The 27,484-nt window shown below is 41.1% G+C and overlaps 1 protein-coding gene across 25 annotated transcripts in view; it reads right to left on the bottom strand.

Annotated features, from left to right (window-relative positions):
• R3HDM2 (R3H domain containing 2) overlaps positions 1 to 27,484 on the bottom strand; it is a 179,713-nt gene that overhangs the window by 19,634 nt on the left and 132,595 nt on the right. For 10 of the 25 annotated variants that reach the window (XM_036297268.1, XM_036297251.1, XM_036297250.1 and 7 more), the window contains 13 exons: positions 25,555 to 25,578; positions 23,810 to 23,851; positions 20,632 to 20,718; positions 19,996 to 20,122; positions 19,026 to 19,104; positions 18,069 to 18,128; positions 17,356 to 17,496; positions 16,801 to 16,909; positions 13,989 to 14,084; positions 11,187 to 11,218; positions 11,036 to 11,089; positions 5,695 to 5,927; positions 3,553 to 3,725 (listed from right to left, as the gene is read on the bottom strand). In XM_036297268.1, coding sequence (XP_036153161.1) covers positions 3,553 to 3,725; positions 5,695 to 5,927; positions 11,036 to 11,089; positions 11,187 to 11,218; positions 13,989 to 14,084; positions 16,801 to 16,909; positions 17,356 to 17,496; positions 18,069 to 18,128; positions 19,026 to 19,104; positions 19,996 to 20,122; positions 20,632 to 20,718; positions 23,810 to 23,851; positions 25,555 to 25,578 — 1,257 coding nt within the window. The remainder of the gene's footprint in view (positions 1 to 3,552; positions 3,726 to 5,694; positions 5,928 to 11,035; positions 11,090 to 11,186; positions 11,219 to 13,988; positions 14,085 to 16,800; positions 16,910 to 17,355; positions 17,497 to 18,068; positions 18,129 to 19,025; positions 19,105 to 19,995; positions 20,123 to 20,631; positions 20,719 to 23,809; positions 23,852 to 25,554; positions 25,579 to 27,484) is intronic. The other 15 variants (XM_036297245.1, XM_036297257.1, XM_036297244.1 and 12 more) reach the window with 9 other exon arrangements.

Genomic DNA, 27,484 nt, shown 5'->3' with positions numbered 1-27,484 from the left:
ACACTCAAGGGGCCAAAGAGCCGCATGTGGCTCAAGAGCCGCGGTTTGCCGACCACTGCTTTAGACCTTATATCCTCCAGAGGGAGAAAGGGTGACCATAGGGAAAGTGAAGTGGTAAAAGAAGGCTGCCTGATTTCCTCACATTTTTGAGTTTTAAGTAAAAAGTGAAGAGAGAAGAAATGCTCCTCTCTTAGGACTCTCCTGAGAAGGGCAGTGGTAAAGGTAGGCATCTCAGTGCTATTTAAAAAAATTTATTTTTATTGATTTCAGAGAGGAAGGGAAGAGGGAGAGAGAGAGAGCAACATCAATGATGACAGAGAATCATTGATCAGCTGCCTCCTGCACACCCCACACTGGGGATCCAGCCTGCAACCCACAGGCATGTGCCCTGACCGGAATCGAACCGTGACCTTCTGCTTCATAGGTCTATGCTCAACTACTGAGTCATGCTAGCCAGGCTGTGCTATTTTTAAGTTATACCACCACTACCTCAGCTACAGTTTTCTTCTTAGAGAGTCTCACACTCCAGAGTTAGGAAACTTCCTAAAAACCATGAGGAAGCCAAAGACTGGCCCTGAGGGATGTGACAGTCACCTACTGGCAAATTCTAGACTAAACCATTGGTTCTTAGATGCCTGAATGGGCCCCTGGAGAGAGGTTTGGAGGGCTCCTTTTTAAGAGGCCCATTCCACTTTAAGTAAATTGGGCAAAAGGTAGCCTCTGGCCCTTTAATTCTCAGCCTCACTCCTTGATTTCACATGCACTACTGATATATGATATGGAGGCCTGCTCTGACAGCAGAGGCCTGCCAAGAAGGGAAAGAGCACAGTTTAGCCAGCGGTGTCTCCAAGCCTGGGACAAATGTCTCTTGCTACAGAGCTAAAGGTAACTGTATTTTCTCAGTTTCTCTTCCAAAGGAAACTCTTTAGAATAAGCACAGTGGTAAGTGTGTATGGTCACTTCCTTCATCCCTGCTCTGTTATGTACCTTTTGAGAAACTGAACAGTAAGTATTTTGGGGCTCAGCAACTTGAGTTTGGAGAGCCACCAGTACTGAGAGACAGGGACAAACAGAAAAGAAAGAAAAAGGCAGTAAGGAGAAGAAGAAAAGGATAAAGAGAGGAGAAAAAGTGGCGAGGAAGAAAAAAGGAACTACATATGGGGGTGGAGGTGTATAAAAATATTAGCAGCTACCACAAATGCTTCAGGGACACCAAAACTTAACCAGGCTAAGAATTTTTGATTTGGAGTTTGTGATCACGGTTAATCTCAGGAATACATTTCTGAGGGAGCAGAGATCTCTATACCAAATAATGCTCCCTGGTTCCCAATCTACAGGCCTAACTTAGCATCATACTCCCTGCAGGTCAGTCAATACCAACAGCTGACCCACTGACCCTCATGATGCAGAGGCAGAGACAAAATCTGACTGAGTAAAATTTGGGATTCAGAGCCAGTCACTTGGAAATTATTTAAAACTAGAAGCCCGGTGCATAAAAATTTGTGCACTAGGGGAGGGGGGGGTCCCTCAGCCCAACCTGTGCCCTCTCACAGTCTGGGACCCCTTGGGAGATAACCACCTGCTGGCTTAGGCCCGCTCCCCTGGTGGCAGATGGCACGCCCAATCCCACGGTGTCTGCCCCGTCTGCCCTGGTCGCACACGGCAGGCCCGGATCCTGTGCTGGGGCAGGCCAGTGGCTTGGGATCTCGCTGCCGCCCGCCCCGCCGGGCCAGGATCTCGCGCTGGGGTGGCTAGCAGCTGGGGATCGTGCTGCCGCCAGCCCCAGGCAGAGCGGCACTGTGGGATCTGCCTGCAGTATGCAAATTAGCCGCCATCTTCGTTGGCGGTTAATTTGCATATCGTGCTGATTAGCCAATGGGAGGCGTAGCGAAGGTATGGTCAATTACCATGTTTGTCTATTATTAGATTTTTTTCAGTCCAAAATGGTTATTCTCTTTACCTTTCTATTTCTGTTCTATTCTTGCTGTCTGTTTCTAGCTATGGATAGAAGGAGGAGGCAGATGGAAAACTAAGAGGGGGAAAAAAGTGAGCAAGACTATATTAAAATCCACACATTTTAGAAAACAAACAAACAAAACCCCCAAAAAACTGGGCTCCTAAAAAAGTGAAACATACATACACAGAAGATAGCCAGAGAGAGGAGCACAGAGTTTACCCACTTATAGGTCTGAGTTAAGACACAGAGCCCAGCCTGCGGGGCTCAGTGGTTGAGCATCTACTTATAAACCAGGAGGGTCTTGGCTCAATTCCCAGTCAGGGGAATATGCCTGGGTTGAGGGCTTGATCCCCAATGTGGGGCATGCAGGAGGCAGCTGATCAATGATTCTCTCTCATCACTGATATTTTTTTCTCTCTCTCTCCCTTCCTCTCTGAAATCAATTATATATATATGAGATTTAATGAGGTACACGGTGTTAGAAGAAAGTAAGTCAGGATTATAGAGAAACTGATTTAGGGACTAATATGAAGGACTAGAATGATCTGCATGAGGGTTACATTAAAACACAAAGCAGGGTTTCCTAGATCTTCACTGTTCTTTATGAAGTTTCATTTCACAGTATTTGAATGGGTAGTACTGGGCCATTCTGGGGTCTTTCCACTCTAGTTTCCTGGGGTATGAGTGCTTGGAATTTGTTTCTTGTACCTATGGAAGAGATATATTTTAGGTCAAGCGGGACTAACTAAACAGGGAGACAAGGGGGCCTGTAATAAGAATTTTAATTACAGCATAACAGAGTTCAGACATGGGATTCCTGACTACCAGTGAACACTTCGGGATAAAGCATGGGCTCTAATCAGGAAGAGCTCAGAGCAGCTCTCTTCAGGTTATTAAGGAGACTTTTAAACCTAGAATATTGAGATTCCATTTAGAATAAGTTTTAACTCTTATGCTGACAGCTTGGATAGTCCCCATAGAAGTAAAACTTCACTCACACCCTCGTTGGTACCAACATCTACCCATCCAGCAACAGAAGGAGGAAGAGGAGCTCTTTTATGGCATGGAAAACAGAAAATATTGGGGGGGAGGGGGTTTGCTTTATGATATAGGTATTGCAGGGGTCTTGAGTGTTATTTCCTTTTCCCCTAACACCAACACATAAATATATGTTTATGGGTCAATAGTCACATGAGTACATTCAGTCAGACTATGGTGGGAGCTATGGTCCTTTTAAACTCCATATATAAATATAGTGAGCAAAATGACCTTGTTAATTATACAGGATATACTGAGAGATGGGGTATAGCAGAAATGTGGAATGGGGTAAGAGATCCCACTGACAATTTTCAGGGGGAAGAGGAAGAAATATGTAAAGCAAAAATCTCCCAGACTGACACTACGAAGAGCAGTTTGGCCAAAACTTCATCCTTACTCTTCTCTTCCGAAAAATAACAAATGAGAAATGGGGGAGAGAGTGGCATGTTTCCAAAAACAGATCTTTCCTACCACTCACAGCACAAGAGACATGACTGTCCTTCCAGAGCTTGCTTGAATCTGAGCAAAGGGGGATCTGGCACTGAGCAGTGACTCACCTGTGAGATCATGTGATTATTCAAGGGTGGCTGTTGCTGAGACGTGGGTGGAAGAGCAGGAAGTTGCTGCTGCTGCTGCTGCTGTTGTTGCTGGGCAGTACAAGGGAGAAGGCTCCGGACAGACTGGGATGAGGTGACCTGGTTGCACACTTCTGGGGCACCTAGAGCCATACCTAAGGCAAAGAGGAGACCCACCAAGAGCTATAAGTGCAAGTCATGAACATACCACCCCTGGAGGGCCCAGCTGCAGGGCCCTAGTCTTTCTTTGCTGTTTCTCCTCACTCTCCTGTCCATTTCCCCATCTGTCTTGGGAAGATACACATATTAGCACGGATGCATTAGCTATCCTGATGATGGGAGTCCTCATCTTAGCACGTTTCTGTTCCCTAGGGACAGTAACCACCTTGACTGTCAATGTTTGGTTTTAGAATTGAACAAAATGTGAAGCTAAGTCACCTCCCCCGAAGTGCCTAGAATCTGTCCATCATGATTAGATATTTGAAAACATAAATGTTTATTTCCTGGGAAGGTACAGATTCCTAGTCCTTTAAGAGACTTGTTTTCTCTTTGATTTCTTCTCAACTTTCAGCATCTCACAAAAGTTGCTGAGAAGGCAGCCTTGCCTCTCCAAGCACATGCCTGTGTACACAAATACTCACAACCTTCATCTATTTTCCCCATTTTCAGGCTCTCCAAGTCATGCATGCATTCACACAAAATACTTTTAATGAATATCTACTATGTGTCAGGCATTGTATAATGAACTGAGTACACTAAAACAAAGAGAACACAGTCTTTGCCCTTAAGCAGCACAGGATCTCCTGACAAAAGATGAACACCCACACAATGATTATAATCTCATAAGGATAAGGATTGCATCACTGATACAAACATAATTGTACGAAAGCAAAGATGAGGAAGCAATAACTCCTGGAAGGGTTAAAGGGAAGGGTTTAAAGAGGTAGTGGCAGGAGAGATAGTTTTGAAGGATGAATAGAAGGTTTATAAGACTGAGAGGAGACAAAGCTAATGTCATATTCAAGAAATTGTTGGAGGGTCAGAGAAAGATAGATATCTTGAAATGAGATTGAGATGGCAAACTAGAGCCAGGAAGTTATGCTATAATAAGTAATTTAGATTTCACTATGCAGGGAATGGAAAAACATGAATGTTTTTAAGAGCGGAGTGATTTGATTAGATCTATGTTACAGATTGGTAAATTGCCTATAAAAAGGGCTGAGGATGGAAAACCAACTTGAGGGCTAGTGTCATAATTAAATAAGAGAAGATAAAGGCCTGTATAAAGGCAGAGGCAGTGGAACTAGAAAGGAGGTATCAGAGAAGGGCAGCAGAGACCCAAGAGTCAGAGGCAAAAATCTTTACCACTATTGACATCTTCTGAGGATAAGAGCTACAGAACTTCTGGGATGAGAATCAGGTAATTCTTCATAGGCAGGAGGATGGTGGGACAGAGTTCCATTGGGCATAAAGAGCTAAATATTCCTCTGCTAAGAGTGCAACAGGAATAGATGGAGAAGGATTCACAGCAGATGAGAAGAGCTAAAGCGTGGCTACAGGGCTGGCAGGTGGAACTCATGCTCCTTTTCTCAGTGACAAGCTCCAGGGAAGCAGCCACAGAAGTACCTCTCTAAGTCCTAGCCTATTGGCTGCCACCAATGAATTATAAATAGCTAAATTCTCTGCTCTACAGACCCTCCTTATAATCTCAGAGGCCACAGAATGAAAGCAGCTACCTTCTCATCTCAGTATGTGACCTGAACCTGGGCTTATAGGGATGTCCCACCTCAGTCAGAAATCAGATCAAATAATCCAATCCAGTCAGTTTTTTTCAATTAGAAAAAGTCTGAAAGAAAATCAGAGAAAGTACTCAAAAGGACAATGAATTAATTCAAGAAATCAAAGTTCCCCTCCTCTGGCTGTGTTAGGTTTCCAGGACACAATATTGGGACAAGTGTTTTATTAAAAGTAAGTATCAGGGCTGGGGAGAGGTCAATGGGGAAAAAAGGAGACATATATACTTTAAACAATAAAGAATTTAAATTAAAAAAAAAGTATCAGTGTGATTTTTTGCAAACGACAAGCAAAAAATTATAGCATGACACAGGTGAGAAGCTGTAGTACCTGGCCTGGAGATCCTTCCTGCACTGCCAGCTTTACTGTTCCCAATGCTGTCACCCCGGGTGAGGATAGAGATTCCGCTGAAACTGCTGGCTTTGGTGACAGGGGGCCGCATGCTTCGAACAGAGCCATCAGAGTCCGTGCTGCTCCAAGGCCGTGGCTCCAGGGATTTGAGTTCGCTGTCTGTGCTGCTCTGGCGGCTGCTCGAGGTGCGGCTTAGCCCCTCACGGTTCCCCCTGTAGAGACCACAGTGGTCAGAGCACCCTCCACCTACCACTTCTGCAGAAGGGCTAGGAGAGAGTTCATTTCTATTCTTTCAATAACAAAGAGGGGGTGAGGTTGTGAAGAGGATGGACACTGACTTCTTGTTAGTTGGCTGGCCCACCAAGAGTTGATGAGAGCAGACAGAACAATACCCAGTATATTAACAAAGAGCGTGGGGGCACATCTGGAAGACAGCGCACTGGCAACTCAATACAACAGACCAGAGGTGGGTGGGAACCACACACATGATGCTGAGATTGGCTGTGGTCTCTTCCCCCAGCTCCCCACTGCGGGACCCCAGACATGCAGGAAATAGTGGGGAGCAGAGGGGTACCATCTCTTTCTGGGAGTTCTTAAAACAAAAGGACTCCTAGAAGTTATCAGTGCTAGAAGGCAGGAGTAGCCAATGACATGGATAGATCCCACAACAGGTCTTCCACATAATGTGTCTAAGACAGCAGAGGTGTTTCTTTCTTTTTTTTGTTAATCCTCACCCAAGGATATTTTTTCCATTGATTTTTAGAGAGAGTGGAAGGGAAGGAAAAAGACAGAAACATTGATGTGAGAGAGACACATTGATTGGTTGCCTGCTGCATATGCCCAATGAGGGCCGGGGATTGAGCCTACAACCGAGGTAAATGCCCTTGGCCATTATTAAACCCAGGACCATTCAGTTCGTGGGCTGATGCTCTGTCCACTGAGCAGACTGGCTAGGGCATTTTAAAAAATATATATTTTTAAAATTGATTTCAGAGAGGAAAGGAGAGGGAGAGGTAGAAACATCAATGATGAGAGAGAATCATTGATCACTGCCTCCTTCACGCCCCCCACTGGGGATCAAGCTTGCAATACGGGCATGTGCCCTGACCAGAAATCAAACCGTGACCTCCTGGTTCTTAGGTGGATGTTCAACCACTGAGCCACGCTGGCTGGGCAGAGGTGTTTCTTATGACCACTGTTTCTGGGGTGGGAAGAGTACAGTGGACTAAAGGGGCACTCTGGAAAACTCAGTCTGATAGTCTGGAATTGACCTAACCTGTTTTGTGGAAGTTCTGTGTTAGCATCGGGGAACAATTGGTTCCAGGGTCTCTAAGGACTGAAGTCTTTGGCATGATCAAGCAAATATGCTCTTGGGACCCAGGACGGCAAGCAGCAGAGGATGGACTGTGCCTAGTTGCCTCCATGTAAATAACCCTGCTGCCCTAGGCAAGGTGCAAAGCTATGGAGAAAAGGGATTCATCCTCTCTTATTTTGCTCTAGAAATATCAGGGTTATCCTGATGATATATGCTTGTGTCTATGAAGTGCTATACTCAAGATAGATAGGGTTGGATTGAAAGACCTAAGTCTTGTTGAGCTCTTACCACTTCTTAATCAATAAGCAACCAAGAACGAGGGGTTTTCCTTTCACATCTCCTATTCCCAACAACTGATAATCTAAGGAAATCAAATGACAACAATTACAAAGATTTTGGTATGTATACTGGGGAGCAATTGAGCAAAACTCATAGTAGCTTTAGCTCCATCCTTTTCACCATCATTCTACCTAAGGTAAATAGAAAACCCCCTCCCAATCTCCTTAGTTTCAAAGACACCAGGCTCACAGTTATTCTACTATAGAAAGGTATTTTTCTTTCTCCATTACTTTTTAGAGAGAATGGAAGGGAGGGGGAGAAGCAGAGAAACATTGATGTGAGAGAAACACATCGATTGGTTGCCTCCCACATGTGCCACGACCAGGGCTGGGGGTTGAGCTTGCAACCAAGATACATGCCCTGACAGGAATCTAACCGGAGACCCTTCAGTCTGAGGGCCAATACATTAACTACTGAGGAAACCGGCTAGGATGAAAGGCATTTTTCTTAAGGGGGTAATATTAAAGACAATACCTTTCTTTATAGACTACCTGTTCCAAAGGAACTATAGAGAAAATGGGAAAAATATTTGCCTGAGTCACTAGTTTAGCTGTTTAGCTAAGCCAGTCATGGTGGGCTAATAACACACTGGCACAGCTGGTTAGCGACATACTAATTCTTCTCTGAATTCCAAGTAATTTATAAAGACCTCAAAACTACTCTCTATATCGTTAGAATAGAGGGCTAGAAAATATTCCTGGTTCTCCAAAACTTTATCCCTTTTTCTTGGGGATGTCAAAGTAGAATGGGAAACAAGAAAGACATATAAATCAGGGAATCTCCAGACCTCAAGTGAGAGCCAATAGCTCCATCTCGATGAACAAAGGCAAGTGTACTGAGAGGACTCAATAAAGATGTGTGTGCTTTCTGGGGTAATGGGATACAGCAGTAGCAATGGATGAGGCTGCTTATTAGACATCAGAGCTTAAATTTTGCAAAAATCTTAATGGCCTTTTATACCTAAATCAAACACAGTACTTTCTATTAGAAAAATTCTGCCACTTACTTTTTCTACCAAAGGACAGTGAATGAGTCAACTTTAAACCAAACACCCTGGGAAGCTTGAGCCGAAGTGGCAGCACTTCTGTACTCATCCAGTTTCCTCTCCCAAGATAGTGATGGCCAAGTTCTCAAAATGTGGCTCGTCTGATCATCTTCTGACTAACCTGAGAGTTAAATGACCTAAGTTGAGTCTTGGTCAGGAAAGAGATCAGTTTTCCTTCCCTACGACTACACCCAACATCTAGTCAAGTCTTTCCACTTTACTAAAAATAACAGTGAGGGAAAACTACCAAACTTAATTCTGAGCATTGGATTGGACTGTGTGTTAGAGAGAAGGGTGAAGAACAGAAAAAATTCACACTTCATACTCCTGTAAAATCAGAGCTGACTTAGTTTTTATAAGTAGATTCCGTGCCGTGAAAAGTCCAGTTTATTGTGTCTGGGAAGTGGGAAGAGAAGTTTGTGGAAGAGGTGGCAAAAATATCAGTAACCCTCATTGTGGCTTATTTATCAGTGCAATAGAATCTTTCAAAGGATTGGGAAGCTGCCATAGTTATTGCCAATTGTGGATGAGGAAATCTGGTATATCAGTATTTATTTCACAAACTTGGGAATAAAGGTATAAAGCAGTTAGAGAAGATCAGCTTCTAATCATTAGAGTTCTGAACTAGTACTCAAATAGAGAATGAAGTACCCCCTTAAGAGTTCATGGAGCTGCATTTAAATGACCTAGATTTTTAATCAAAATTCAGTATGGAAAGCAGCATCATAAAAGAGGTCTGGATAGGAGAAGGCTGCACCTGCTAACTAGATCCTTCAAGCTATCCTATATAATAAAAGGCTAATATGCAAATTGTCCCCTTGAGAGTTCGACCGGGAGTTCGCTATGAAGTGCGCTGACAACAAGGGGGTGGCGTGGAACATGGCAGGTGACCAGCAGCAGCAGCAGGGCGCTGAGGGAGCGAGGGAAGGAGGAGGCGGGGAACCTGATCAGCCCCGATTGCCAGCCAGGCCTAGGGACCCGACCCATGCACAATTTTGTGCACCGGGCCTCTAGTTATCTGCATAGTTTGATACAGTTTGATGCTTCGCAGCACTAATAAGGGCATCTTTCTTAGCAGTAAGTCTGAATTAGGGCTCTGAATGGAACAATACTCAGATAGGAAGGAGTGATGCTTATAGAGAGCTGGTGTGGTATGATAAAAAGTACACTGGACAAAGAGTCAGTTCCAGTTTTGCCACTAGTAGCCATGAAAACGTGGGTTGGTCACTTAAATGTTTCTGCTTTTGTTTTCTTTCATGTAAACCAGTTTATCAAATCAGGACAGTGAGAGAACTGAATCAGCTAGTGTACTCTAGCAACTGTCAAGCACTGTGCACAAAGTCACACATAGAAGTTAGTTTAAAACTCCTGTTTATTATAGGTATTCTGGCATGAATTCTGACTGAAGTGTACAATATGGAACAGGAACTTATTTTTTAAAAAGGGGGATTCTATCTCAACCACCACCACAAATGCAGAGCCCTTTCTACCTGGGGCTTTCCTATGGACATAAGGGTGGGATAGTCTACGAAAAAAAGTTCAAAGATATGGAAAGGAAGATAAATCCTTCATCCCAAGAATGGAAAATCTCTCTATCCCAACCTTCAGATGGCTTAACTAACTTTAGAAAGGAAAACACGGAAGGGACAACTGAAGTACTGGGGATGAGAGCTCTAACTAATCTGAGTTAGTGAGGTCCTATCAAGCTTAGGATTCAAAAAGACAGAAGCCCTTTGGAAAGGATTAGACATGAATCCTGGTATTAAATATTGTGCTCTATAGTTTTTCTACAGTAAATGGGAAGAATATATTTAAAATGAGTTGGTGCCAGGATAGGGTCCTAAAGTAGCTCTTCTCTCATCATCACCTTTAGTAATCTTCTGAGGTGGAACGGAGAGACTGAAATAAAAGGGAGGTTCTCATGATTGCTTTGTGGAAAATGGAGAATATTAGATACTGGAGAAGTTAGTACAGTAGCTTTCGCCAACAATTAAGAGCAAGTCATGAACAATCACATAAAGGACATGCTCTAAAGACCTCCTAAGGCAGACAGTCCTTTCTGAGGTTCTTCTTGGGCCTCAGAAGGGGGTCATCTTACCCATTACACATTGTTCCAAAGAGAGAACTACCAAGACAGAGGTGTTTGTATGTATATGTGTTAGTACTATTCTTTCTTAAAGATACAAAACATTCCCTATGCTGGGTCAGGGATAAGCTCTTCATATCTTTTCACAGATTCAGAAAGGTAGCTTAAAAGACATCCATTCTTTTACCTTAATATGTTGAACTCCTCCAAAAAAATGCCCAATTCCAGCAAATTTCTGGGAAGAAACAGTACCTATCCCATATAACTATTTGGTCCCCTTCACCACCTATCCAGGACTTAAACTGAAATCAGCAAAAATAAAAATAAAGTCATTGAGCAAAAGCCATGTTTTTTTAGTTTTTTTAATGGGGACAAATATCCAATGTTGCAAAAACCACAAACTGAATTATTCCACAAGCAGCCATGCATGGAGCAAACTCACTCCGCTGAAAAGATTACAGCAAAACAAAATAAAGCAAAACAAACAAACAAATAAAAACAAAAACAAGGAAAGATATAGATTACACAGAAGTACCTAAAAATCTGCCTTCTCTTGTGAGAGCTAGAAGAAAAGGCTTCTTTGGAGAGTCTGTTGGTTAACATCAAAGAAAAGCATCATTACAGGATTATATTAACCTCACTGGAAAGCTCAATGAGAAGCAGAGAACATGCTAAGTGGTACTAACCTGATGTCATTTAGATATCCGTTCTGGCCAGTCTAGGTGAGGGGGAGAAAACGGAAAATAACTTATAAGAAAACAGCATGGCATAACCGAAAAGGGTGTCCATGATGCTATGAATACCCAAGGTCCTCAAACCAAGCTCACCCCCCAACAGGGAGAGAGGGAGCAGGGACAGGATGACCCACACCCACGCACCCAATCTGACTTCTCACCTTTAATGGGAAAGAGCATTGAGCATTTTTAGCCTTCCCAGAGTGTTTAAAAAGAGAGGTTGATAAAGGTAGGAGTATGGAAAGGAGGAAGAGGAAAGTATTAACCTAACTATTATTTCCTTTTTAAGCTCTAAATTTATTCTCTTTAGAGGTAAAGTGAGCATAATAATTGGTGTGCTTGTCCTAAAGAATGTGTTCAAAGAAAGGAAAAAGGGAGACAAGAGAAAGAAATTTCATTTTTTGGAAATCATCCTCAATGATTATTCCATTTCTGTCCTCTACACTGGCCAAAATGAAAGACATTCTGACCTGAGACCCAATGAGAGTAAGAATTGGGGAAGCAGGTACTTTTTAGAGCCTAGAAAAATGAGAAAATTAAAAGCCTGAAACATTCCTTTGGGGATATTTCCTGAGAAAGCCATTGAGCTGAGTGAAGTAAGCTTTCTAGTGGACTCCCAACCCTTAGAAAAAGGTACCAAGAGTATTGAGCAGAGCGGGCTCCACGCAGAGCAGAGCCTATATGGGGCAGTTTTCCCAATCACAGCTCAGGCTCCAGAGAAGGCTGCAGCATCAGCATTTCCATCCAAATACCCTTCGTGCCACTTCTCTTTTTTTTTTGGCCTGCCTTTTCCTCAACTCCACTCTTAATCATCTCCCTTTGACTGGCCAGGTTCCTCTCCACACGGGAATCTTTGGAATATGGTGGACTTTGGCCATTTTTCTTTGTCTACACCTTCTGAGATTCCTGATGCCTCTACCTACAGGAAGATGTAGGAAGTGCTGAAATGAAAGTGATAAATCCGCAAGGTAGGTAGACATATTCTAGTGTTGTTCATATGGAATATGTAGGTAGACATATTCCAGTGTTGTTCATAATTAGCCCCAATACCCTATTAAAAGTTGCTTGTACTTTCAGAATAGCTGTGGCGTTGCTAATATACTGGCATGGTGGGACAGTCATTTTCCATGTGTCAGTGAAGCAGAGGTATACATCACAGTTTGCTATGCTATGATGTCACTGGTACTTCTTAATCTAAAGAGCTCAGAGCAGAGCAAACTACTGAGAGGTGGTTTACTTTAGGGTTTAAGAGTATGGACTCGAGCGTGGCCACCTGAATTAAAACACCAGCTTTTACTGACTAGTGGTGTGATCTTAGGTTACTTAACCTCTCTCTGCCTCAGTCCCACATTTATAAAATGAGGAAAATAATATAACCTAGTATGAGGATTAAATAATTTATGCGGAGTGCTAAGAGAGTGTCTGAAAGATAGTAAACACTATGTAAATGTTTGCTATTATCATTCACCAACCTGCTCTGTCACAATTAGGGTCACCACCAGCCACAGCCATGTACAAATGATCTCTTTTCATTCCACCCAATTGGTTTGCAGGTAAAGGTTACAGCATCCTCTTTGAGGATTACCCAATTATCCTTATTGGTAAGAAGGTAAGAAGATTCCTTCTTTTTGGACCTTGGGCCAGAAGGTTTGTCCTATATCTGTCCCCAGTAAAGAGGATCCTTCGAACACGTGGGTCTCCTTAGACAATGGAACAAGTTCATAGAGGAGTTCAGTTTTCTTGAAGTTGGAGACAGTATTTTTCTGAGCTATGTGATGATGGAAAGATGTGTGTGTGTGTGTATTCTTCTTGGCGGAGGGGAGAGTGGGGAAATGGGAGGAGAGTAGTGTCCATCTAAGTATATTGCTTATAACTGGCTATGTTTTGACAATGAAGGGAGGCTGGTTTTCCTCTTTTGTTTGCTAATTTGAATGTAAGATGGTGCTGCTTTCTGGATCCTACGTTTTCTGGAGATTTGTTCCCCTCTTGCCTATCTACGGCCTTTCCTGAATTTCTGCTATATTTCTCTTCAGTCTGGTAGGCAAAGGTCACCAGAAACAGGACTATCAAGTATATTTGATTTGGCTCACAACTCTTAAGAATAAAGTTGCCTAAAATGACTCATTCTGGCTTTTGGCCCAAATAGCCAGTCCTATTCTAAGAAGCAAGTTAAGAAATATAGGAAGAAAGAAACTTTCTGTTCAGGTAGAGGCTGGAGGGACTAGTGAGTGGTACCTTCTGTGAATATGGAATGTGGAGCTCAGAGAATAGATGCCAGATCTGTGCTCTAACAATCACCAACATATCCTAAAAATGAGGCTGGCCAAACAAGATAAAATGTATAGGCTGTGTGGACACTAAGTCTTCCACTTAGAAGCAAAGATGCCTAAAATGGATAGTGGAAGTGAGAGAGGGTAAGTGGGAGGAGGGTTTGACAGGCAAGATTCAGAGCCCTTCCATAAGCCCTGACAAAACCATTTCTATTTTCAGTCTAATCATACCCACCAAATTCAGCCACTCCATTTGTTCTCTTTGTATGCCATACAGCAGAATGTATTAAAAAATAATATAAATAAAACTCTGCAGCTTCCTAACAAGCCACATTTAATTTTAGAGATCAAATCTGGGGCTGGCTGATTTTGGTTAAAAAACAACAACAACAACAACACATTTATGGAGGGTTCATTCCATTCACAGTTCCAAAGATTAAGAGCTAAAAGCTATGGGCTGACATCTCTCAGAAGCTACACTTACCTCTCGGGCAAATATTCTCTCTCGGACCCTTTGATATTCCTCCTCTCTCTCTTCTATTGACTTGCTCCTCCTTCCATCCTGCAATGGAACTCTGATCTAGATCGATGAGCAGAATTAAGCTAGTTAAGTTCTCCTCGTACTGCAAGCTCACTGCACACCAGCAAGGAAGAGAAACCGGGAGAGTTTATAGTTGCCATCAAAAAAAAAAAAAAAAAGAAAAAAAAGGGGGGAAAAAAAAGCACTAAAATTTCCACTGGGTACATCTGACCATGCAGTTTGGGAGATCAGGTTTTCTGGATGGTTGGGGCCTCTCCATCTCCCCACCCCCACCCCCAGAGTATCAAGAACAACAACTATTTATGAGGATTGGGTTGCTTCCTTATAGTATTCAGGTACTCTCCAATCAGTAAGGATCAAGAGAACAGCTGAGGGAATAAACAACATTGCTCTGAAGGGAAAGCAAGGGATAGGAGGAAGCTAGAGAGGGAGAAGAAACATGCATTTAGCAGAGCTGAATGTAGAAGAGTTTTACAGATCTAGCATCTGATATTATCCCTTCTTTAGTCACTAATGAATGCCATGTCCTAAAGATCCAAGTTGCACACAGCTCGGCAAAGAGGGCTTTGGAAACAAAATCCCAAAGGTAAAGCTAAACTCAATGCTTAAGAATTTTTTTCTCATCTTAACTATAACTCCTGGAGGGAGGGAGAGAAAAATTACAGAAATAGAGAAGAAAGAGAACAGAGCAACACAATGAGGTAAAGAGAAAGAAAGGGTGAAGAGAACAGAAAGAAGGATGGACAGAGAAAGGAACAGACAAGATAAGGTGGGAGGAGGGGAGAGAGAGCGACAGGAAGGGAAAAGAAGAAAATGGTGGATAGGGAACCTTATATCCTCTGAGAAATGTAGTGAGGTGACTAGAGGGATGGCTGAGCAGATCACTACCTCTGGCTGTCTACCACCCAACTCTCCAACTCTGTCTTTTCCTCTCTTGGCCTCTGAGTTATGAGCACTATCTTGGGGAGGGTGTTATAGAGTGTCCTTTCCCATGCTGCTCTTGAAGGCAAGGAGCTCTGAGGGAGGTAACCCATCAAATGAATGTCATCAGGTTATAAGATTCTGACCTTCAATTCAGAGGCTTTAGAAACTTTAGATGAAACAACCAAGAAGACTGCTGCTCTAGGTTGACTTTCCCCATCTTCACCAATCTCCAGAGATAGGCATACCTTCAGGAGTATCAACTTTTGACTAGATTTAGTTCTCACTAATCTTAACAACTTAAATTCTACTACGTCTTTTTACAAATCCCATTCCAAGAAGACACAGGACTTTATGGCGCTATATTGTTCAGCCTCTAGTACTAGTAAACCAGTGGCAGAGTAGAAAGTACATAATGGGCTTTGAGGTCAGGCAACATCTCAGCTCTGTCACCGCCGAGTAATGTCACTTCAGGCAAATAACATCTCTTAGCCTCAGTTTTCTTACATTTAAAGTGGGGCTAATAACCCCCATCTATACTGGGGTGTGGAGATTAAAAGATAATGTATATGTGTTAGGAACAGAATCTAGTTCAGGAAAAACACCCAACAGAATAGCAATTACAGTGTTTATTATTAGTATCACAGACAGAAAGTGCACAGAGCCTAACCTATTGTGAATCAAGCCTGAAGCTGAGAGATAAAATAGGCACAAATTCCACTCATGTGCCTTGAGGCCTGAATAATTCCTGATCCACAGAAAAAAGGTTTTAGGAAAATGGAGAGAAGGGCATCAGGATGGAAAGGCTCTTTCTTATTTTTTAAAATGTTTGTCTTTTTGTATATTTCATTGTTTTCAGTCAGACCCAGCATGTTTGTCCACAACAGATAATGGTACTTTTCTCAAAAAGACTCCCTCAAATACTCAAGTAACAAGCAGGAAAGTCCTGGTCTCAAGACGATACAATATAATACGGAAACTAATTTTGACTCTAGAGGTAAGATACTACTATAGTTATCATTAATTAGTGAGGCTCAAATTGGCACTATCCAACCATGCTCTTCAAACCTTAATCCTGGTTCTCCACCTAACCTCCTTTGGAGGCCAAGCAGAAATAGGCTGATCTAAACTTTACATGTGGCTTGAAAATAACCCCCAAATAATCACTTGCTATCTAAAGGGTGAGCTCAAAGTCAGAGGAGAAGCCAGGCCCATAAAGGAACGGATGGGGTAGACTGTTCACTTCTCATTCCTATAGGAGTGGATCAAAAAGGGGATATTGTCTGAGGTTCCCAACATCAAAAGCCAAATTAACTCACTCACCTTGGTGGAAGGACTTGGGAAAAGAATTTGCAGAAAAGGAACAGAAACACCTTTAAATGTGGGTAAATCAGATCACAAGTTTGCCAGTTCAAGGCTAGCCCTGAACTAGGATAAGAGTGGAAGTGGGATAAAGTAGCTTTGAGTGGTTCCCAAAGAAATCCCTAACTATTAAAGAAAAAAAGAATGAAGTCATCAACTGAATCAAGGCAGAAGTAGGGAGGGACTTGCTTTGTCCCTAAATGATGTGGAATTAGAAGTCAGTGGCAGAACCAGGGAGTTCCAGGCCAAATAAGAAAACCCAGCAAACCTCAGCACCATGTCTCTCTGGGCTAAAGGGTAGCATTCAGCACAACAAGTGTAGTCAACCCTCAAAATTAAGCCAAAGCCAACTCAGTATAGCTCAATACATTTTTCCATATTTCAAGTTTTCTCCATCCCACAAAAATTCTTCTGCCCTCCCAGTTTCTCTTACTGCACTCTCTCTCTACACCCACCCCTTTCCATTCTTTACCTGGTTATCATCTCGGTCCATACTGGCATCATCTCTCTTGAGAATGAATCTCTGTTGAAATTCTGTATTTTTCTCATCCTTTATATGTTCTGAGAACCTCTGTTCAGGGCTGCGATTGGGAGAAAAATGTGGAAGGAAGGAAGGAAAAAGCCCTTTTGTTAGGAAGCAGACCTCCTAGTACAGGTCTCTTAAATTCCACACTCCCATTCAGGGGATTTCTGGAGTCAGGCATTCAAAAAGTCACATAAGGTGCAGTGAAATCCTCAGGGTCTGTTCTTTATACATCTACAACTTGTCTTCCTCCAAAGTTGTATCTGTCCTATCAGCAAAGGTGAAGAGAGGCCAGGGGCCAGTCTTCACAAAACATCAGTGCCGTCTAGAGAATCTATATCCAACACCTCACAGGAGTGAGGAAAGAGGAGGAATTGATGATATAGCCTCCCACCCCCACATCCACTTCCTTCCCCCGAAAGACATCTTGATCCTATAACCTTCCTCTTCAACCCCAGAGGCTATCCCAGGAAAGTCTTCCCAATCTGTGGTTTCTTCCCTTACATTCTTGTGTTACTGGTTTTGTTGATAATGACAGCTTTTCCAGTTTGATCAACATTGTGGTCCATCCCAAAATAGGCAGCTACCCGGTGTAATAGCATCCGGTGATATGAGGTCATCTGAGGGAACTTCTTGAACTGGTTACTGAAGGGAAAACCGGGGGGATAAATAACAGCCACTTGTAATTTTTCGGGGGGATAAATAACAGCCACTTGTAATTTTCCTTAAAAGTATCTAAAATGGGGTATTTCTTAGGAGAAACAGACATATTATAAGAAAGATATTTATTCAATGGGAACCAAAAAGGTTCTCTCAGCTTCTTTAGCAATAGTCTTTTATAGACCCACTACACACATTAAGACTACTCCTTAAGTCCTAGGTCTCATCTACCTGGATAGTCTACAAGGAAAAAAGGGAGAAATTTAAGAATAATAAAATATGGAACAAGGGCTAGCTGCTGAAAATATATATATTTTTTCAACTAAAGTTTATGCAATAACTTAAACACCTCACTTGGTTCTCACACATATACTTTTTAATACATACTGATTACTACCCGCCCCCCCCGCCCCCAACTCCTTTTGGTTTCCAGTGAATAATTACATCAAAATTTAGACTTTAAGGGAAAGATGAAAGAGGGAGATCCTAAAATTGTACCTAAATTTCTTTTGGTGCCCCTCCCACCTCTAAATTTGTATTTCATTCAAATAACTTACTTGTTGTCATTAATAAATTCCAGAATCTCCTGTTCTAATTTTAGCAGCATCATTCTGTCCCTGTTTAGAAAAGATTAAAACAAAACAAAAGCAGCCTCCCATAGGTATTCAAAGCAAGGATTGAGAACACAACCTGCTCATTATAAAAGCTGAAGGGACAAAGAGATCCAAACCCCAATAGTGGACCAAAATGCAATGGCTACTGAACCTCACTGACTTTTCTTATGTTACTTTAAAAAAGGAAAATAATTAACAGAGTATGGAATCTCAGAGGGAAGGCAGGGGAGGGTAGGTGGGTGGGTGGGAGGTAATCAACCAAAGATCATGTATGCATATATGCATAACACATGGACACAGACAATAGGGTGCTGAAGGTTTGGGGGGCGGGGAGTGGGCAGAGGCGGGCTGGAGAGGGTCAATAGGGGATAAAAGGGGACATATGTAATACTTTCAACAATAAAGAATTATAAAAGAAAGAAAAGAAAAACAACTGCGTATGCATTTTGCAGATCCTGCTAACCATGTACACTTTGTTATCCTTATCAGAAACCTAATTCTGTTGGCAGTCATATTCATATAAACACATACTTTACATTTAATCACCTAATTATTATTCTACATCCTATATGATTTTATAGCATTTTAAAACTATTATGGTTTAGCTTATGTACAATTACTATTTTTTTCTGTGTTTTTTAATTGTACTCCCAAGCCTTCATATTTCTTTGTCTCTGCATTCTTCTTCCACAGAATTTTTCTCAACTCTTCTGAAAGGAGAAACCTCAATATGAGGATATTCTGAAACCCTCACAGAAAGTAAAACTACATTGAAGAGAAATGGTGGCAGGGGGATGGGTATCCTGAGATTCTAATGGAAAAATCGGAGAAGCTACCTGGCCTTTGGGTATCCTTCTGGCTGCTGGCCCCTTTGCCCCATTCATCAAATCATGCTATTACCTTGGGTTCTTTTTCAGTGTGTTTACAAGAAATTCATGTAGGTCTATTCCAGTGGAGTCCGTATATTCTTGGCTGGAGTCTAAAACCACCGCAACAAAATAAATTTAAAATAAATGAAATTGCCTTGCATAACATCTAATCCCAAGCAGAAGCCTACAACCTGATCAGGAGAGATGAGAGCAGGAAAGTAGAATCAAATGTTAGGGGTTTTAGCTTAAAAACCAGAATGACTTTGATTTGCCAGCCCCCCCAGATTCCTCATGACAATTATAGAAGGTAGAATATAAGTCATAGTTTTGCATCAGGATTATAGTGAAAAGCCACCTTACCATCAGTATTTACTGAATGCCCTCACCAAAACAAAGCTGTTTTTATTCTACTTAAGGAAAATAAGGTCCAGGTAAGGGCAATCAAGGCTGAATTTTGCATAATCTCAGCAAATATGCTCAAATGTTGATTATTTATATGATTTTTTTTATAACATTTTAATTCCATGGTTGCTTTTTTCCTCTCAACTATCATTTTATGGGACCATGTCTTTTTTCTATCAGCCCAAGAGTTTAAAGCCAAAGAGAACTTAATAATAATATGCAAATCTGCACTGCTAAAAATAGTTACTTTAATCATCCCAAAATATGAAAGGTATCTGGAGGAGCTGCAACCAGCGATGATCCATGTCACTGTTTATTCCAAAGCAAAAATAAAATCAGAATTGACTACGTCTTCCTATGGGTAGCACCAATGTTAATGGAGCAGCTCTCTGTGGTATGACATGAGCCCCTAAGACAGGGTTGGATAAAGCAGCAAAGAAAGTAACTTTGTTAGGTACCTTCTCAAGCAACCATGAAGTCCATAGGACACAATGAACTGTTGGGTCAGTTAGGCCAGCAGATGCCAGACTTCAAGATGGAAGAAAGGGCACTGAAGAGCCAGGCCCTAGAACAGATTAAGAAAGAGGGAAAGTCCTCACCTCTAGATAGCATCTTCCTTGGAACCTTTTCTTTGTTTTTGTCCTTGTCTTCCTTTTCAGAGACATCCTTTGTGGACTTTTCTTCCTCTTTGTCAGAGGGGCAGCTGATGTGCAATTGAATTATATCCTTGGACAAGAGTAAAGAGAAATATAGTCAAAGGGAAATGGATTTTAATTCTCCTGTAACCCCATTAAATCTCAGAGAAGATAAATCTTGGGGTGGTAGCATTCTCTTATAGAAGAGGGTATTTTATTAATTAAATTGTTTTAGCTTTTGTTTTAAAAAAAGGATAAAGGCCAAACCTTTTCTACAATCACAGCCTTATATTATATAGGCAGCTCAAGTTACACTGGCAGTTCTTGGTATAAGAATTAGATGGAAATGGTTCTAACCACCAGAGGGAAGGGGTGTGGGTGGGAAAATAATATCCAGCCCTGGGATCAGCTTGTCTGCATCATCGTGGGTGGTCCAGGTGTGAAGATCTATACTTCATGATCTCACCCAGGCCATGCTTTACTATAACGGCTTGTATCGAAGCTTCTGATTTCCAAGCCTAATGTTGATGTGGTTGCTATACTAGTTTACAAAACAACTGCCAAACTCAAAAGCTACACTTACTCTTATAAAGGACCTACCTGGGTTTCTAGTGACCCATCAGCAAATGGGGCAGAAGACTCCTCACACACTGCCAGACTGCGTACCAACTTGAGCTTGGAATTAGACTGAGAAAAAACAAATAACATATATATTCCCTTGGCAGACATTCAGAAAGCTTTTGGCTGAATGATGGACATCCTCTTTGGCTCTGTTGCTGCTTCTATTAAATAAGGTTTTTTAAAAAACAGATCCTACTTGCCAGTTCCTGATTCACTTGAAAGATAATTCTCCCCACCCCCAAAGAAAGATAATTCTCCTGCTTATAACAGTAGACATATAAAAACAAAAAGGCTACTTTAGACAGATAGGAAAACCACTTCACTTGGCCCTCCCATTTCCACCCCCTTCTCTCTTCAGCCCAGTGCTCCAATTTCAGACTCATAAGTTTACTGAGAATACACAACAGTAGACCTTAGTAGAAAGACCCCAGATTTAAGAACCAGAAGCCCTAGCTTTAACTCTTGTTTTTTTGCATATGGACTACAAGAACTTGAACTAATTACTTGACCTCTCTGGGTCTCCGTTTTTCAATAAAACTGTGATAAAAATACTTAAAGAGCTGTTGTGAGAATTAGATGACATAAAGTATATAAACATACGTATCATAAATAGTGCCTAGTGTACAGTAGACAGAAATGCTAAATGACTCTAAACCTTAGGTGGTAATGATGGAAAGAAGTGTCTAAGAAAAGAATAAGGAGAAAGGTAGAAAACCATTCTAACAATTGGGAATTAATGTGATAAAAAGTGAATCCATTCGGTTTATTTCTACTGGTGGGAGAATCCCAAAAAGGTCTGAAATTCATTTTGCAAATCACTGCTCTCCTAGGGATCTTCAAAGTCAAAAACTACAGAGCAGCGGTTCTCAGCCTGTGGGTCGCGACCCCTTTGGGGGTCAAACGACCCTTTCACAGGGGTCGCCTAAGACCATCGGAAAACACATATATAATTACATATTGTTTTTGTGATTAATCACTATGCTTTAATTATGTTTAATTTTAACAATTAAATTGGGGGTCACCACAACATGAGGAACTATATTAAAGGGTTGCAGCGTTAGGAAGGTTGAGAACCACTGCCATAGAGTGACTTATAAGAAATTTACCTATACACATTTACTGAGTTCTTACAATACAATCGAGGTTTACCATGAATACAAAAGTACAAAACTTGGTATATGTATTCTATGTAGCGCAGTATAGTGAAAAATATTTGCAAGTCTGTCCTGGACCATTTGGCTAAGTTAGAGCGCCAGCCCAAGCACCGAAGTGTCACAGGTTTGATTCCTGATCAAGGGCACATACTTGGATTGCATGTTGGATATCCCTCCTGGTGGGGTCGTCAATGGGAGGCAACCAATCAATGTGTCTCTTTCACATCAATGTCTCTCTCTCTCCTCCTCCTTTTTCACTCTCTCTTAAAAAAACAAACAAACAAAAAAACTCAATGAAAAAATATCCTCGGGTGAGGATTAACAAAAACAAAACAAATAAAAAACTTGTAAGTCTGAAGAACTGATTTCAAGCCTAGTTCTGCCACTTACTAATAAATGTCCTTTGTCAAACACACTCAGTCGCTATAAGCCCAAGTTTCCTCAACTGTAAAATGAAGATAATAACTATCTTACTTAACTCAAAAAGTTCAGGAAGGCCCTAGGTCAGTGGTCAGCAAACTCATTAGTCAACAGAGCCAAATATCAACAGTACAACGATTGAAATTTTTTTTGAGAGCCAAATTTTTTAAACTTAAACTATGTAGGTAGGTACATTGTTATTAACTTAATTAGGGTACTCCTAAGCTGGCCTTTGCTAAAAACGTCCTCAATCTGATTGAGGTACGTTTGCTGAGGTCAACCCCTTCCAACTCTCCCGTCCACACTCATCTTGTATACTTGTTTCGTCTATCTCCTTTCCGAAAACTGACTTCTGCGCATGGGCCACGAAGTTTCAATCGCACTGTACATGCGCACCCGCACGAGGTATTTTGTGGAAGAGCCACACTCAAGGGGCCAAAGAGCTGCATGTGGCTCGCGAGCTGCAGTTTGCCGACCGACCACTGCCCTAGGTGGTTTGGCTCAGCGGATAGAGCAGCCTGCGGACTGAAGGGTCCCAGGTTCGATTTCAGTCAGGGGCACATGCTTGGGTTGCAGGCTCGATCCCAGGTGGGGGGCATGCAGGAGGCAGTCAAACGGTGGTTCTCTCTCATCATTGATGCTTCTATCTCTATCTATCTCCCTCTCCCTTCCTCTCTGAAATCAATAAATATATATTAAAAAAAAAAAGAAAAAAGTTCAGGAAGAAGTGACATTGCAGTGAACACCCTCTGATAGAACTTTAATGTCAAGAACATCACTGTGGATTAGGCCATATAAAGCAAGACGCAGATTTATCATATATAGTGGCCTTCTTTAAACCCAAGCAACAAAATGGCTGGGCCACTCTCAAATTCTGCCATTATTTTTCTGGGGGAAAAGGATGGATACCCTTAATTATTACTTCTGGTGATAATTCTTCCCACTGCAAGAAAAGTTTAACATTTTACAGTTTTCCAACTAAAATTAATATGCTAGCACATACTAATAATATACAGTCCTTCCTGGTAACACTACTTAAAATAATCTGTGATGTGCTAATTTTATCATACAATGATTAAAAACTAAGTCTTCCTCCTTGTCCAACCTAAAAAGTAAAATATATATTTTAAAAAAGGGCTATATTTTTAGGATGTTCAAAATCTTGAATCATTTCTACCAATGGGGCATGATTAATCTAAAAAAAAAATTCATAAAGAAAAAAATGTTGCGGGAAAAAAGTAGGACTCATATAGCAGCTATTCTCAGAGAAGCCAGAGCTGAGTAGAGAAACTAGCATTACAGTAGAACTAGGACCAATTTGCTCAGGCTTTTGTGGGTATCCCACAGTTAACAGAAATACATGTGGCTGAACCAGAGATAATGGAGAAAAATATAGCCAGATCTTACAATAGGATATGTATGCATGCATGTCTCTCTGTGTGTACATGTGTATGTATATTCACAATTAGGCAGAAACCTTCGCCTATGTATAATGCAAATAAATGAGATATTAGTGATAAGTTTATTTGTAAAATGTATTACTAATAACACCAGGAAAGAAATTATAGAGAAAAGGTGCTCACCTTGGCTCTTTTCCTGGCATGACCATGGTTGGATGTCCGCCTCTGTTAGAAGGGGATTAGAAAATATTAAAGGTGGGGAAAATCAACACAAGTTAAAAGCAATACAAGTTTACAAAGAGAAAGCACTAACTGCAAAACTGTTACATAGCCAAATTATGATGAGACCCACTTGGTGTGGTTATTCCCCTATGCTATAACTCTAGCAACCATGACACAGAAGCCACTACAGGCCACTTACAGAAAAATCACCATTCACCATGCAGACAAAAAGTAGGAAGATATTGACTGGTTGGCCTATTCCACAGATTGATAAAAATTACTTTTGGGTAAACCACAGAACACTCTTGTTTATGATACTTGTGGACATGAAATATGACACCTAACCATCACTTATAATAATATCTTTATAGGACAATCCATTCAGAGTTCCAATCTGAAATATCCAAATCACCTATCTGTATTGCTGCAGAAATGGAATAAAGATCTTGTCAACCATCTTCCTCCGACAATTGTCCCAGTTCTAAGCTCCTGGTGGTGGCTCTTATTATAGACTGCCTGGGTCAGGAATACAAGATGGGACAGGATAAAAAGTAGGGAGAATGAAAGATATGGATAAGACCTCCGGAGCAAAGGGAGGATAAGGAGAATGGGTAAGGAGTAGGGTAGAAGATGAAGGATGAGGGCCTGAGGTTGGAGGAGGGAAGAAAAAACTAATTAATTGATGAAGTTTCTGAACAGCTGAAAAGTCAAAATGCGGCTTTTGGAAAGAGGCTGGGTAGGGTTATGTACGGGATGAGGTACGTAGGGCTTCTGAGATGATTAGAATGGAACTCACTGGCACTGGAGTAGAAGAGAACTGAGGCAGGTGGGTTGGGGAGGGAAAACAAGACAGAGTCAGAGTACCAGCACACTCCTGGGTAGGTGAGGATTTCCTTTTCTTCGTTGTCTTCTCTAGTTACTGAACAAGACAACTACAATGCAAAATGGAGAACCGGAAGAGTGAATGGAAAGAGTAAGAAATGACAATGATGGTGGATCTGGTCAGTGGCAAGATCTTACAGTAAGGGAAGAGTAAGAGTCCAGGAATATGAAATAGTATTTTGTCATTATTTTTTCAGATAGGTAATAACACAAACATTCAAGAGGTATTAATGGGGGCATCTGTCCTCCAGCTACCTGGTTCTCTCAATTAATACTGAATTTCTTATAATCTTTCCAGAGATCTTTTATGCATATAAGCTTATCGTACATGTGTATACACACAAGTTTATTTGTTTTTAAACCAAATAGAAGTAGGTTGTACACATTTCTCTGAACCTTGCTTTTAAACTATTTTTTTTTTCATGGATATCATTTTATAGAAGATCTACTGTCTTTATTAATGGCTACATGGTATTCCATTGTATGGCTGTTTTATAACTTATTTTACCAATCCCTTAAATTGCACCATTTTGGAAGTTTCTGAATGTTTGTTAGTATAAACAATGTTTCAATGACCATACACTGAGTATACCTAAAAATAAAGTATATTTTTATCCACTTAAAAATTTTATACGGTAAAGTATTACCAATTGCCTTTCAATGAGGTTTTATCAATTTATAACCCTACAGCAATGTATGTATAAATCTGCTTATTTTCCAGAATGGATAGTTTTCATTCAATAGTCAAATATATATTAAAAGCATAATATATCTACTAGACACCATGCTAACTACTAGAGGATACAGAGATAAAAGACACAAACCTTGTCAAAAAGGAACTCATAATCCTGTTGAAGAAGACAAATAGACAATTACAATATAGTACATTAAGTATATTATAGAGGTTCTTGTGGAGTGCTACAGGAACACACAGCATAAGTGTCAAAGTCAGACCTTAGCAATATTGAGTGCCTGTAAGGAACTGTGTTGGGCCTTAGAGATACAATGATAAGCCCAAACTGACCTAATCCTGGGCCTCAGAGTTCTGTGGAGAAGATAGACATTAATTGAAGAATTATACAATATAGATCTGCAATAGGTGAGTAAGGTTGTCAAGGAAGGCTTCTGGGAGAAAGACACATTTGGATTGAGTTTTGAAGGATAAATGGATATTAGACAGATGTTGGCAGAGGGGATTTAGGGGCTGGAGGAGACCAGGGAAAGAATACAAAGGAGGGCATTCTAGGCAGAGAAAGCTTGTACAAAAGCATGTTTTCCCAAAACTTTTCAGTCTCTATTTATAACAAGGTCAAGGATTCCTATCACATAGGCTGAAGCATAGGACGCCAGAGGTGGATGATTGGCAGGTAAGGGACTAGGTCACAATATGTAAGGCTGACAAATCTGGGACTTAGCCTAGGGCAATAAGACACACAGAAAGTTTGAGGAGAATTAACACAATCAGATCTTTATTTCACAACCATCTTTCTAAAGCAGTATGGTAAATGAATCAGAAGGAATTACAATTTTAAAGGCAGAAAGTCCAGCTAGGAGGCCATAACCAGTTGGTTAACTGAAGGACCCATCTAAGTTCAATATATGTTAAAAGTCAGAGTCTGCCCATTCTAAACTGAATCTCAGAACCTGCCTTTTATAGCACTGTTTCCATGCAAAAGATGTTTTGAGCTCCAATTGCTGACTCCAAGAATATGTTTCACACAGTATAAGTAATCAAAGTCCCCTTCCCCCAAACTTTTCACCTCCAGTGCATAACAGGCGCTCCCTTGACAGCATCAGTAAGATTCTTGGGGAGACTTCTAGAGTGTGAGTCAGGGGGAAGGTAGGGAAAAGAATAGCACCTTTAGTGTTGTTGAAGGGGTACATGATCTTTTGGGAAATGGTAGAGGGGAGAGGGCTTCCAAAGGGTGGCCAAAAAGACTGGAGACTTTGTAGAAGGAGCAGGGGCTCCAGTAGATGGCAGCAGCAGCTCCACCTGCTCTAAGGAGCTGCAAAGGAGTCAGAGGGGAAACAGGTTCCCTTCTCCCTGTCCAACTATTTGTATATCTATGTGAAGACATTTTTAAACCAAGTGAGTGTCCATAAGGCATATAAAACCTATACACATCCTTTCTTTTCTACCTGTCTTAAAGAAATACATAAAATAGGAGTTCAGAACACAGCTTAAAATAATCTCCTGAGAACAGAGTAACTTGGACCCAAAAGTTCATTTAATTATCATCTTCCAAGTACCATGACAGTGCATAATTAAACATTCTTCATATATCTTCCCTAGCGAATTAAAATTCATTATTGGTACCAGTGGAGGCTAGAAGTATAGATGAAACAGTGGCAGACTGTCTCCACAAACTCTGGAAGGATAGGCAAGGAATGACAACTCACATGCAAGATAATGGAAGGAAAAGCAGCCAGGACAGAGATCTGGCAAACTGTTAAGAGGAAAGACAGAAAAGCAGGCAGCTAGAGAACATAATATTTCAAAGAGCTGTCTGATTTTAATTCATCTCTTTATGTTATTGCTGTTTTAATCTTTAAAGAAGACAAGGCCTAGGTGTATTGGGTTGTCAAGGGAAATTATGCTTTAAGTTTCCAGACTCTCCAAAATGTTGGTGCTACTGCTTTTTAAACTAATTTACTAGAGTTAACAGTCTATTTCCTAAGCATATAATAAATACTAGTTTCACTGCTGGGCATGAAGGAAAGGTTATATGTAATTTGGGCTAGGATAACAGAGGA

The sequence above is a fragment of the Myotis myotis genome, unplaced genomic scaffold (assembly GCF_014108235.1).
Source record: "Myotis myotis isolate mMyoMyo1 unplaced genomic scaffold, mMyoMyo1.p scaffold_m19_p_3, whole genome shotgun sequence".
NCBI classification, from domain to species: Eukaryota; Metazoa; Chordata; class Mammalia; order Chiroptera; family Vespertilionidae; genus Myotis; species Myotis myotis.
This window is presented reverse-complemented; position numbering and strand designations above follow the sequence as displayed.